This window comes from Leptodactylus fuscus, chromosome 3 (genome assembly GCF_031893055.1).
Source record: "Leptodactylus fuscus isolate aLepFus1 chromosome 3, aLepFus1.hap2, whole genome shotgun sequence".
Lineage (NCBI taxonomy): Eukaryota > Metazoa > Chordata > Amphibia > Anura > Leptodactylidae > Leptodactylus > Leptodactylus fuscus.
The window spans coordinates 26389680-26403761 of record NC_134267.1 but is presented as its reverse complement, the minus strand read 5'-3'; the positions used below and the strand labels follow the sequence as shown (position 1 = coordinate 26403761).

The 14082-nt window shown below is 45.9% G+C and overlaps 1 protein-coding gene across 2 annotated transcripts in view; it reads left to right on the top strand.

The window, feature by feature from the left end:
- LOC142197189 (uncharacterized) overlaps positions 1-14082 on the top strand; it is a 42972-nt gene that overhangs the window by 18597 nt on the left and 10293 nt on the right. The window contains exons 14-21 of one of the 2 annotated variants that reach the window (XM_075267315.1): positions 2-258; positions 1427-1538; positions 1635-1814; positions 2134-2289; positions 2432-2652; positions 4999-5173; positions 5262-5405; positions 5594-5896. In XM_075267315.1, coding sequence (XP_075123416.1) covers positions 2-258; positions 1427-1538; positions 1635-1814; positions 2134-2289; positions 2432-2652; positions 4999-5173; positions 5262-5405; positions 5594-5896 — 1548 coding nt within the window. Of the gene's footprint in view, position 1; positions 259-1426; positions 1563-1634; positions 1815-2133; positions 2290-2431; positions 2653-4998; positions 5174-5261; positions 5406-5593; positions 5897-14082 lie in introns of both variants that reach the window. The other variant, XM_075267314.1, reaches the window with a different exon arrangement.

Sequence of the window (14082 nt, the reverse complement as noted above, 5' to 3'; positions counted from 1 at the left end):
GGTCGGACATCTCCTTCGGGAGCTCAGCTCTACCTCACATTGGCTGCAGGACGTGGAGCTGCTGCTATCAGAACCGGCCGCCATGAGGAGTCCTGAGCTGATCCGGAAAGACCTGAAGCAGGTGTCACTGCTGGAGAAAGAGCTGAGGTCTCGGGGGTCAGCTCTGCAGTGCCTGCGAGGAAATGCCAGAAGGTGCCGGAAGCCAGAATGGGCTGAGCCAGATGAGATGGAGGTGAAGGTGCAGGAGGTGGAGGAGAGGTGAGAAGCGGCTGCGGTATATAAGAGAGGATATATGGAGTATATCAGCTCCAGGGAACGGGACAAGGGCTAACACTGAGCTGCTGCCACTACAGTCACAGCAAGTCTTATACTCCAGTACATTGCATAAATAATCCCACCAGAGTGCTCACATATTACAGCCATACAGTGCTCAAATAATAACACAATATAGTTCTAAAATAATACCTCCACATAGTGCTCACATAATACCACTGTACAATGCATATACAATACTGCCATACAGTGCACAAATAATACCTCCATACAGTGGTCAGATAATACCTCCATACTTTGTACATATAATACAACTATTATTTAGTTATTTTGCTTACTTTTATAGCGCTATCCATGTCATCACTCGCTGACTCCAAGTAGGGCTCACAATCTCAACTCCTATCAGCATGCCTATGGAGTACCCAGAGGAAACCCCAGGCAAACATGGGGAAAATATACAAACTCCATACAGAGGATGTTCTTCCTTGGGTTTGAACCTTAGACTCCAGTACTGCAAGGCTAAAGAGCTAGGCACTGTACAATGTATAAATAATAGAGCCATACAGCGCACATATAACACTGCTATACAGTACAGTGCCATACAGTGCACATACAACACTGCTATACAGTACAGTGCCATACAGTGCACATATAACACTGCTATACAGTACAGTGCCATACAGTGCACATATAACACTGCTATACAGTACAGTGCCATACAGTGCACATACAACACTGCTATACAGTACAGTGCCATACAGTGCACATATAACACTGCTATACAGTACAGTGCCATACAGTGCACATATAACACTGCTATACAGTACAGTTCCATACAGTGCACATATAATACTACTATACAGTACAGTGCCATACAGTGCACATATAACACTGCTATACAGTACAGTGCCATACAGTGCACATATAACACTGCTATACAGTACAGTGCCATACAGTGCACATATAACACTGCTATACAGTACAGTGCCATACAGTGCACATATAACACTGCTATACAGTGCTCTAATAATAATTATCCTGAGTGGGACAGTAGAGATCCCCAGATGATGAAGGGCCATGAGCATGTTCCTGACTTCCCCTCCTATTTCCAGCCCTGGATGTTGTTGGTTAGAACATTTTCGCCTTCTCTCAGGTTCCAGATGCTTCAGGACGCACTCCGGCGCCGAGTCTCCGACCTGAGGGACACACTGGTCCTGTCCGAATTCATGAAGGTCGTACAGATGGAAGAAGAACGGAAGAAGAAGGTGAGAGGAGCCAAGAAACCAAATGTGAGCGACCTGCAGGGTGATATATACCGTCATGTCCTGCACATGTAACAGACCGCCCTTCTGTCGTCACAGAGTCACATGACCACACAAAGTGTTGCCCGGAGTGACCCCGATATCCTGAATATGGACAGATCAGAGACGTTCACCCCATTAGAGGAGTTGCAGGAAGCGGTGGAGATGCTGAATGACGCTGTCAAGGAAAGAGAGCGAGCGCTGGCTGCCACCAGAGAGGCGGAGGAGCTAGAGAGCAGGGTGAGAGGCGAGGCTGAAAGGTGGAAATCTGCCCCAGCACCAGGGGGCGCTCTATATCATTTTTACTATGAAGCCTCTTACAAGGCACCAGTGGAGCGTGCGATCTATCTGCCCTATAATAATCTTAGGCTGGGGTCCGGTTACACACAGGCGACATTTGAGCACATTTTCTGTGATCAGGTCTGACTGTAATACCTGAGTCAGCCACCAGGAGGCAACACTGAGGATAGGGTTTTTTCTCTACTTCCCGGTCAGTGCTAGAGTCATATCATAAGTTCAATTAATAATGTTACATCTGTCGTCACCGGTCACTTCTCAGGTCTTGGCCTTGTCCCAGATGATGGCGGCCGCCCGTGCCAAACTCCAAGATGTCCGATCCCAGCTGGAAGCTACAGAGAAGGAGTTTGTGGCTGTGAAGAGAGAGACAGAGCTAAAGGATCTGCAGGATGTAACCAGTCAACAGCGGCAGGTGGAGGTGAGATGACGGCCATGTGGCGGCATTATAAAACCATGGTGACAACCATGACAACAAATGTAGTCACCCCCTATAATTAGTGGCATAACATGGCGGCCACCTTGTTTTATCAGTGACATAACATGGTTCATCTATCATATAGATGGACATGTCTGGAACCATTGGTGTGGAGGTGAGAGGGCTGCAGGAGAAGGAGGAACAGCTGCAAGGATTATGTCCAACTCGGAGCCTGTCAGCAAGGAGGAGCATTGAAGATGCACTGAGGACATGGACCGATCTACAGACCCTTATCCAGGGGAACCAGGCACGGCTACAGAGGACGCATCGGCTTCGGGAGTTCTTCCTGCGCTACCTGGGGATGATGTAAATGTTATTATATATAAACTGTATATGTACCAAAAATATTCTCCTCCTCTTCTCTGTATAATCCCCTCCTCTTCGTCGTATAATCTCCTCCTCTTCTCTGTATAATCTCCTCCTCTTCTCTCTATAATCTCCTCCTCTTCTCTGTATAATCTCCTCCTCTTCTCTCTATAATCTCCTCCTCTTCTCTGTATAATCTCCTCCTCTTCTCTGTATAATCTCCTCCTCTTCTCTCTATAATCTCCTCCTCTTCTCTCTGTAATCTCCTCCTCTTCTCTGTATAATCCCCTCCTCTTCGTTGTATAATCTCCTCCTCTTCTCTGTATAATCTCCTCCTCTTCTCTCTATAATCTCCTCCTCTTCTCTGTATAATCTCCTCCTCTTCTCTCTATAATCTCCTCCTCTTCTCTATATAATCTCCTCCTCTTCTCTCTATAATCCCCTCCTCTTCTCTCTATAATCCCCATCTCTTCTCTGTATAATCGCCTCCTCTTCTCTGTATAGTCTCCTCCTCTTCTCTGTATAATCCCCTCCTCTTCTCTATATAATCTCCTCCTCTTCTCTATATAATCGCCTCCTCTTCTCTGTATAGTCTCCTCCTCGTCTCTGTATAATCCCCTCCTCTTCTCTATATAATCTCCTCCTCTTCTCTATATAATCGCCTCCTCTTCTCTGTATAGTCTCCTCCTCTTCTCTGTATAATCCCCTTCTCTTCTCTATATAATCTCCTCCTCTTCTCTGTATAGTCTCCTCCTCTTCTTTGTGTAATCTCCTCCTCTTCTCTGTATAATCCCCTCCTCTTTGTTGTATAATCTCCTCCTCTTCGCTGTATAATCTCCTCCTCTTCCTGTTCTTCTTAGTATAATCTTCTCCTCTTCTCTGTCTAATCTCCACCTATTCTTTATAGAATTTTCTCCTCTCCTCAAGAAAATCTCTTTATCTTGTTTCTTCTCTATATAATCCCCTCCCCTCCTCTATATAATCTCCTCCTCTTCTCTCTATAATCTCCTCCTCTTCTCTGGTTAATCCCCTCCTCTTCTCTGTATAATCCCCATCTCTTCTTTGTACAGTTTTCTCATCTTCTCTGTATAATCCCCTCCTCTTCTCTGTATAATCCCCTCCTCTTCTCTGTATAGAGTCCTCCTCTTCTCTATATAATCTCCTCCTCTTCTCTCTATAATCTCCTCCTCTTCTCTCTATAATCCCCTCCTCTTCTCTGTATAACCTCCTCCCCTCCTCTATATAATCCCCTCCTCTTCTCTGTATAATCCCCATCTCTTCTCTGTATAATCCCCTCCTCTTCTCTGTATAATCCCCATCTCTTCTCTGTATAATCCCCATCTCTTCTCTGTATTGTCTCCTCCTCTTCTCTGTATTGTCTCCTCCTCTTCTCTATATAATCTGCTCCTCTTCTCTATATAATCTCCTCCTCTTCTCTATATAATCTCCTCCTCTTCTCTCTATAATCTCCTCCTCTTCTCTCTATAATCTCCTCCTCTTCTCTCTGTAATCTCCTCCTCTTCTCTGTATAATCCCCTCCTCTTCTCTGTATAATCCTCATCTCTTCTCTGTATAATCCCCTCCTCTTCTCTCTATAGTCTCCTCCTCTTCTCTATATAAACTGCTACTCTTCTCTCTATAATCTCCTCCTCTTCTCTCTATAATCTCCTCCTCTTCTCTATATAATCTGCTCCTCTTCTCTCTATAATCTCCTCCTCTTCTCTCTATAATCCCCTCCTCTTCTCTCTATAATCCCCATCTCTTCTCTGTATAATCACCTCCTCTTCTCTGTATAGTCTCCTCCTCTTCTCTGTATAATCCCCTCCTCTTCTCTATATAATCTCCTCCTCTTCTCTATATAATCTCCTCCTCTTCTCTCTATAATCCCCTCCTCTTCTCTCTATAATCCCCATCTCTTCTCTGTATAATCGCCTCCTCTTCTCTGTATAGTCTCCTCCTCTTCTCTGTATAGTCTCCTCCTCTTCTTTGTGTAATCTCCTCCTCTTCTCTGTATAATCCCCTCCTCTTCGTTGTATAATCTCCTCCTCTTCTCTGTATAATCTCCTCCTCTTCTCTGTATAATCTCCTCCTCTTCTCTGTATAATCTCCTCCTCTTCTCTCTATAATCTCCTCCTCTTCTCTGTATAATCTCCTCCTCTTCTCTGTATAATCTCCTCCTCTTCTCTCTATAATCTCCTCCTCTTCTCTGTATAATCTCCTCCTCTTCTCTCTATAATCTCCTCCTCTTCTCTGTATAATCTCCTCCTCTTCTCTCTATAATCTCCTCCTCTTCTCTCTATAATCTCCTCCTCTTCACTGTCTCATATTTCCGTCCTCTCTGCACAGATCATGGACGGAGGTCACCAGAGGTCGAATCCTATCAGAGAGCCCCGGGGGACGTCTCAGCCCAACGCAGAGGGAGGAGCTAGAGAAGACCATGGAGGGGAAGCTGAAGGAGTTTGAAGCGCTGGCTGGGATTGGTTGGAAGCTGATTGGCGAGGATCATCTCCTGGCGCCGATGGTGAGAGTGATTGTTCCTGACATCTTTCTACACTATGTGTTCTGCATTTAGACCGATCCTAATAATTAACATTATGGTGACCCCACAGATCAGGGAGCGCCTGGAGGAGGTGCAGGGGCTGCTCAGCTGGTTACTCATGAGGTGGAGGTGTCAGAAAAAGCAGAAGATTATGGGTAGTCAGGTGCCAAAAGTGAAGACAAACAAGGCGGCTGACAATATGGAGGCACCTCAGGTCAATATCACATGTAGTGTAACAACCTCATTATCACATGGAGTATTATAATCTCACATAACATTATAATCTCACATCACTTTATAATCTCACATCACATAATAATCACAGATTCAGAATCTGGTGAGGTGGTCGAGTGTCTCACATAACTGGAGTAGTAGTCTTGATCTCCTTCTCTATATCCACAGATTACAGCACCGATCACTCCAAGCTTTGTGGCCTTAGAAGAGTTTGAGTGCCCAGAGGATGAGGACGCAACCCCCTGCCCGGCCCCCAGGGGCCCCATACTCCGCAGGTACAGGAGGAGGGCGCTTAGTCCTATCTTGTTTCAGCCCCCATCCTGCAGGCCACCAGCGAGCACCGACATGGAGGAGCAGACACATGTGCCAGAAGACATCCCCAGGAAGTGCACCAGAGGTCCATTGTGGTTGGAGCCCAAGAACCTACCTACAGGATCTGCGAGCCCCGAACCGCAGGAGGAAGCCATCATGGTGAGAAGGGGTCCTGGGGGGCCACCTGGACAGGGCAGACCCTCATAATCAGAGCCGAGGCTGCAGATAATGAGTCAGGGAGAAGGTGCAGGACCTTTACTCTGCTGCAGGTTCATACTTTCCTCCCCTCTCGCCCCTTCTGGGCACCTCATCTATCTACCCGCCATCAGTCCACTGTGACCGTCCTGGTGTGCCCCAGTATTTACCCCTCCCCGTCATATAACGCTATATGTCTCTCTCTTCCATACGCTCAGCTGCCCTCACCCCACAAGTCCTTCTGGAGGCGCTGTCAGGGCATTCTAGAGGGCACATTTGGGAGCTTAAAAAGAAAAAAACGTGTTTCGCTTCCAGTTGTGGACGAGGTAACCGACCAATCAGAGTGTAGCGTGTGACGGCTTGTAGTGATGTGGCTACTTACACCTCAACTAATGCACTAACCCATGGGACAGGGAGGATGAGAGTACGACTCCCCCATCATCACTATACACGTGAGGAACGCATCCTGTACTCATCCTGGTTAAAAATCCAACTTTCCAGCTTTGTATTAGTTCTATCCCAGTACTGCAGTCACATCCAGACCTATGGCCATAACTCTACTATTATGTAGGTAAACTGAAGTACCAGCAGAATTGTGAATGCAGCTCTGGATGTGACTAGGGAGTACGGCAGAACAGTAGAGTTATGGCCACAGCTTTAAAAGTGACTGGAGTATATGACATAATACAAAGTTGGAAAGTTGGATTTTTAACCACTTGACTCTGGGACATTATAGGGGAACCACTCCTATATAGAATCCATGTAGAGGTTTGTGCCGTTGTGTTTGCTGTGATTTCTTGCTTGCCTGGCCACTGGGGGGCAGTGTCACTCTCCTGACACAGATGTCATCTCTGCTCACCTCTGAACTATCCCCTGACTCTCCTAAATCCCTTTACTTAGCATTCAGGTAAACAAGAGGATCAAGATGGCCTCTTAAAGGGCTAAAGTCCTTATAGGGAACGCGTCAGAAGAAAAGGAACAATCTATTAATCAAGTTTATCAACATTTTTTTTCCAGCATTTTTGGTGCAGTTCAAGAAATAATCAGTTTAGATTTTTTTTTAAAGAAAATTCTGCAAATATTAGTGAGATGAGAACCCAAGAAAAAATAGAATGACTGTAGCTTACCACTTCCATGGACCTTCCAGGAGGTGCAAGACTCTGCCTCTGGACCGATGAGGACAATCAGACTGAGAAAATGCACGTGTGAAGGAAGAAAGTCTACAACACTCCGGAGTCCTTAAAATTCCAAGACTTTATTTCATATCGATTAAAAAGATAGTCCACATGACAAACATGGTTGTGCTAGTAGGAAAAGTACACACAAGTGGCATAAAATGAACGCTAACGCATAATCATGATTAAGGGGTATGCAAACCCTGAAACGCGTTAGAGTTCATTTTATGCCACTTGTGTGTACTTTTCCTACTAGCACAACCATGTTTGTCATGTGGACTATCTTTTTAATCGATATGAAATAAAGTCTTGGAATTTTAAGGACTCCGGAGTGTTGTAGACTTTCTTCCTTCACACGTGCATTTTCTCAGAGATGAGAACCCGCTGAACAGCTTCACACCCAGATATATCACCCGTGACCTTCACACCCAGATACCTCCCCCTAACCTTCACATCCAGATATCTCTCACCCGTGACCTTCACACCCAGATACCTCAACTGTGACCTTCACACCACGTATCTCTCACCTGTCACCTTCACATCCAGATACCTCAACAGTGACTTTCACACCCAGATATATAACCCGTCGCCTTCACACCCAGATACATCACCCGCCATGCAGCTTCACACGCAAATATCTCACCCGTTACCTTCACGCCCAGATATCACTCACCCGTTACCTTCACGCCCAGATATCTCACCCATCACCTTCACGGCCAGATATCTCATCCGTCAATTTCACGCCCAGATATCTCTTACCCGTCACCTTCACACCCAGATATCTCTTACCTGTCACCTTCACGCCCAGATATCTCACCCATCACCTTCACACCCAGATATCTCACCCGTCAATTTCACGCCCAGATATCTCTTACCCATCACCTTCACACCCAGATATCTCTTACCTGTCACCTTCACGCCCAGATATCTCACCCGTCACCTTCACACCCAGATAAGATAAGATAAAATAAGATAATCCTTTAATAGTCTCACAGTGGGGAAATTTCAGTATGTTACAGCAGCAAAGTAATACAGATACAGGATAATACACAGTAATATAATACAGACCTAGACACACATATGCTGCGAAGAGAAGATACTAGGAGTCCATAGCAACTAAGGAACAGAAGAAGACATAAGGAAGACTCCATAGTCATAATCATCAGTTCTCTGTGCGGAGTGATCTTCGCTTGGTCTGATGTAGATTATACAGCCTGGTCACGGCTGGAAGGAAGGACCTGCGATAGCTCCTTCTCACACTTGGGGTGAAGCAGACGGTCACTTACAGTGCTGCCAAGTCCCATCAGGGTCCCATACATGGAGTGGGATTTGTTCACCCGCATGGAGGTCACCACAGACAGTATCCTTCTGTCACCCACCACCTGTACTGGGTCCAAGCGGCTCCCCAGGACAGAGCTGGCCCTTCTGATCAGCCTGTCAAGTCTATTTCTGTCCCTGGTTGATATACTGCTCCCCCAGCAGGCCACACCGAAAAAGATGGCAGAAGCAACCACAGAGTTGAAAAAGGCCCTAAGAAGTGTCCCCTGGACTCCAAAGGCCCTCAGACTCCTGAGCAGGTAGAGTCTGCTGTGGCCTTTTCTGTGCAGCGCCTCCAGGTGATCAGCCCAGTCTAGTTTATTGTTGAGGAGCACACCCAGGTACTTATAGGTCCTGACTATCTCAATGCATGTCCCTTGGATCTCCACTGGGGTCGGAGCACTTCTCTGTTTGCTAAAGTCCACCACCATCTCCTTGGTCTTCCCAGCATTAATCCTGAGATGGTTCCGCTGGCACCATTCAACAAAATCCCGGTTTAAGTCTCTGTATTCCCTATCATCGCCATCAGTGATAAGGCCGACTATAGCACAGTCATCGGAGTACTTCTGTAAGTAACAGCTGGATGAGTTGTGCCTAAAGTCAGCAGTGTACATTGTGAAGAGAAATGGGGCAAGAACTGTACCTTGTGGTGCCCCCGTACTACAGATCACAGTGTCAGACACACCGTCCTGGGCTCTCACATACTGAGGGCGGGTTGTCAGGTAGTGTAGGATCCAGTAGGACAGGTGATGGTCCACTCCACCAAGGTTCAGCTTCTCCCTCAGTAGTCCTGGTTGAATGGTGTTGAACGCATTGGAGAAATCAAAGAACATTATTCTCACAGTGTTCCCAGGTTTCTCCAGGTGAGAGAGAGCTCTGTGAAGAAGGTGGATGATGGTGTCATCTACCCCAATGCCTGGCCGATAGGCAAACTGGAGGGGGTCCAGAGCGGAGCTCACTAGGGGGTGCAGGTGTGTCAGGACCAGTCTCTCTAGGACCTTCATCAGGTGGGATATCAGTGCTACAGGTCGGTAGTCATTGTAGCCCGTCAGGTTGAGTTTCTTTGGTACTGGTACCACACAAGATGTTTTCCACAGTTGAGGTACCACTCCCAGCTTTAGACTCATATTGTACATGTGCGTGATGATGCCACACAACTGGTCTCCGCATACTTTAAGAACTCTTGCACTTAAACCATCGGGTCCACCGGCCTTGTCTGCTTTAATCCTCTTAATTTCCCGACATACTTGAGACTCCTTGAGGATCAGATAGCCAGATTGCAATTTACTGCCAGTCGGTGAGGGGTTGGTTCTTGGTGTGTGAGGGGAGGGGGGTTGACAGACATGCTGGTGAAGGGACAATTGGTTTGGAGTCAAATCTATTGAAGAATAGATTTAGCTCATTAAGCCACTTCCTGTCACCTTTTATCTGAGGGCTAGCCTTTTGTTTGTGATATTTCACCCATCACCTTCACGTCCAGAATATCTCTCACCCGTCACCTTCACGCCCAGATAACTCACCCGTCACCTTCATGCCTAGATATCTCACCTATTACCTTCACACCCAGATATCTCACCAGTCACTTTCACGCCCAGATATCTTACCCGTCACCTTCACACCCATACATCTCACCCGTCACCCTCACGTCCAGATATCTCACCCATCACCTTCACGTCCAGAATATCTCTCACCCGTCACCTTCACGCCCAGATATCTCTCCCATCCCCTTCATGCCCAGATATCTCACCTATTACCTTCAAGTCCAGATATCTCACCCCTCACCTTCATGACCAGATATTTCACCTGTCACCTTCACACCCATACATCTCACCCTTCACCTCCATATATCTCACCTGTCATCTTCACGCCTAGATATCTCACCTGTCACCTTCACACCCAAATATCTCACCCGTCACCTTCACACCCAGATATCTCACCCATCACCTTTACATCGAGATATCTCACCCATTACTGTGCGGCGCGTAGAATGTGCCTTTGGTGTAGTTGGTAAAGAGAGATTTGCTAATCTATTAGCCTCCAATACAGAGCACTCGATTCATCCACTTCCTGGTGCCTAAAAAAGTACGAATAAATTTTCTTCTTTCCTAGAATCCTTGGTTTTCTCCAGGTAGGCCTGAATAGCTCTCTTAACATCTAAGGCGTGAAAGCGTCTCTTGTCTCAGGACAGGGATTGAAGACTGGTTAGAAGGATTCTTTATTGATATTCTGAAAAGAAGGAACTTAAGGTATAAAATTCGGCAAAGTTCTCAGGAGGACCCTATTGGCCAAGAATCTAAAGTACGGACTTGTTGAAGATAAGGCCTGTAATTCTCACAACCTCTTAGAAGATGTAATGGTGTCTAGAACGGTCACTTTACACGAAAACCATTAAAGGTCAATGTTCTGGATAGGTTCAAACGGATGAGATGTCAAGGCATTGAGAACAACAGATACATCCGAGACAGGTATAGAAGGTTTAATCTTCGGCCTCAGATTAATAAATCCTTTGAAAAATCTTGACATTAAGAGATGACCAAAGAATTTCCCATCATTCATGGCATTTATAAAGAGTGTTAAACTTAAGGACTTTTTGAAAACATCTTGAAGGAGTTGAAGAACGATCGGTATTTTAGGTTACGTCTTACCCGTAACCCGAAAGGACTCTACAAATAAGTATTACTGATGTAGACAATCCTGTATGTTTCAATCTTGACCCTTCACAAACCAGGCCCGAAAGATGGAACTTGTTCCACTCTGGATAAAACAGATCTTTCTAGATTAAGAGATCTTGATACTGTGGAAGAGGCCAATGCTCATTGTTTGAAATTTGCCATAATAGAGGAAACCAGGCCTTCCGGGGGCCAAAACTGTGGTATTATTATTATTACAGATGGTCCTTACTTCAGTATTTTCTGCAGAAGTCTCTGGATAATCTGGACTGGAGGAAAGACGTAAAGAAATTTGTGTCTCCAACTCTTGCAGAATGCATCCACTGAATACGGGTGATCCTGAGAATTCAGGGGACAGAACACTGGAAGTTTTGCATTGCTCCTTGTTGCCATCAAAGTCATCTGTGGCACTGCCCATCTGTCTATTAGAATATGAAAGAATTTGGGATTCAGTTCCTACTGTGATGGTCTGTGTCGTCCGGCTTGGAAGATCCACTTTGGTATTCAGAAATCTTTTATATGCAGAGATCTTCAGTCCAAGAGAGCAAAAACAATTGCACTTTGTCATCAATAACTTGCTTATAATAGGCCACTTCTAGGTTGTCTGAATTAGGACAGATTTGTCCTAGAGAAATAGTTTGTAATACAAAAGTGCCAACCTGACAGCTTTCATCTCTCGAAAGTTTGAAGAACGGACCTTCTCCAATTTGTCCCATAAACCTTTCAGAGGCCTCTGTGGATATGATGAATGACTCCTTGAACTGGAAACTCTTTGTAGGATCCTCTTCATTCCAATGACGAAGCATATTGTGTTGGAGACTCTGGCTGTGTACCATAGCCCAAGGGACTACTAACAACCCCCAAAGTCTTCATGATTTGATGAATCGTAGATACTGTAGATTTCATTAGAATTTTAACCGCACCTTGAATTTTTTCATTTCTCTTTCGAGGATGAAAAAGTGTTTGCAGTTCACAAATCCTGATGGCCAACACTCGCATCTTCATGTTTTTCCTTCAGTTTTTTTGTCACAGTAGTTCTGAATTTCTGATAGGGTTTACTTTGACCATTTCGTCTATTATTTCCTCTCTTCGTGAACATTCGTATCTTCTTTGATAAAACAAGCGAGGCTTAAAGCTTCTGTTGGTCTGAAGAAAGACCAGGGCTCTTGTCTTCTTATTTGCTTCCAAGAGCTGATCCAATTTTTCTCCCAAAAGTCTTCCAGGTTGAAAGGGTATAGCACCTGGACAAAGCCCTGGACACAGGAATGGCTGCCATGCTAGGGATTCATATGCCTTTTTTTTTTTAAATAAAAATGACAGCTCTGTAATCCATTGATCTTTAAGAAGATATGAACCATCTGCTGGGGACGGCCTGTGCTGAGAGGACGAGATGGCCTGTACTGAGATGAGACGGCCTGTACAGAGAAGAGGAGACGGCCTGTACAGAGAGAATGGGACGGCCTGTACAGAGAGGAGGGGACAGCCTGTACAGAGAGTACGAGACAGCCTGTACAGAGAAGACGAGACGGCCTGTACAGAGAGGACGAGACGGCCTGTACAGAGAAGACGAGACGGCCTGTACAGAGAGGAAGGGACAGCCTGTACAGAGAGTACGAGACGGCCTGTACAGAGAAGACGAGACGGCCTGTACAGAGAAGACGAAACGGCCTGTACAGAGAAGACGAGACGGCCTGTACAGAGAGGACGAGACGGCCTGTACAGAGAGGACGAGACGGCCTGTACAGAGAGGACGAGACGGCCTGTACAGAGAGGACGAGACGGCCTGTACAGAGAGGACGAGACGGCCTGTACAGAGAGGACGAGACGGCCTGTACAGAGAGGACGAGACGGCCTGTACAGAGAAGACGAGACGGCCTGTACAGAGAGGACGAGACGGCCTGTACAGAGAGGACGAGACGGCCTGTACAGAGAGGACGAGATGGCCTGTACAGAGAAGACAAGACAGGCTGTACAGAGAATATGAGACGGCCTGTACAGAGAGGATGAGACGTCCTGTACAGAGAGGATGAGACAGCCTGTACAGAGAGAATGAGATGACCTGTACAGAGAGGACGAGACGGGCTGCACAGAGAGGACTGTCCAGTTTCCATATTTTTTAAAACATTTTTAATTAACTTACAGTATCTTCTTTTTAAACAAAAATTCTCTTCAGAAATCGCCAGGTCAGTCTGATTCTGACCTCTGAAGTTTTCCATCAGAGGAGATGAAGGAATCAAACAATTTAGCAAAATCTGGCTAGAATTGTTTGGAGTTCTTTTTTTGCTAGACATACACAATTTTAAAAACTATAATAATTTGTTGACTTCCATATCAGTCATCTGTTCTTCCTCAGAAACATGGCTGCAACACTACATATGTTAGATGGATAATCCTCAAGAAGGTGTTGGAGGCATCTAATGCAGCATTCAGATACCCGAGGACTGGTAGGAGAGGCCGAGTATGAGCACACACTATACATACGTCAGGCACATCAGGTAATTGCTGACACTCTATACAACTCCTGGGCTTCCTCTTAGAGAGCTTTTTATCACTGGACATCTGCAAATATAGAAAGAGGACTCTCTTAGTACACCATACAGGAGGAAAACATAGACCAGGAAAGCCCACAGAGGGCATTTTTACCTTAAATTTCCGGGCGTCTGGCTTGCCAGACACAGCGTACAGGCCCCCAGCGTCCCCACCGTGACCCGACATATCTGCATGATCAGCGATCTCCTCAACCACAATAGGTACTGTCCCAGCGTCTCACTGAGCTTGTTACTGCTTCCTGTTGGAGAATGCTGAGCCCTCACTTCCAGATATATTACCCATCACCTTCACACTCAGATATCTCACTCGACATCCTCATACCCAGATACCTCACCCGTCACCTTCATACCGAGATATCTCACTCCTCACCATCATACGCAGATATCTCACCCATCACCTTCATACCCAGATATCTCATTATTTTTCCAATCTTGAGTGT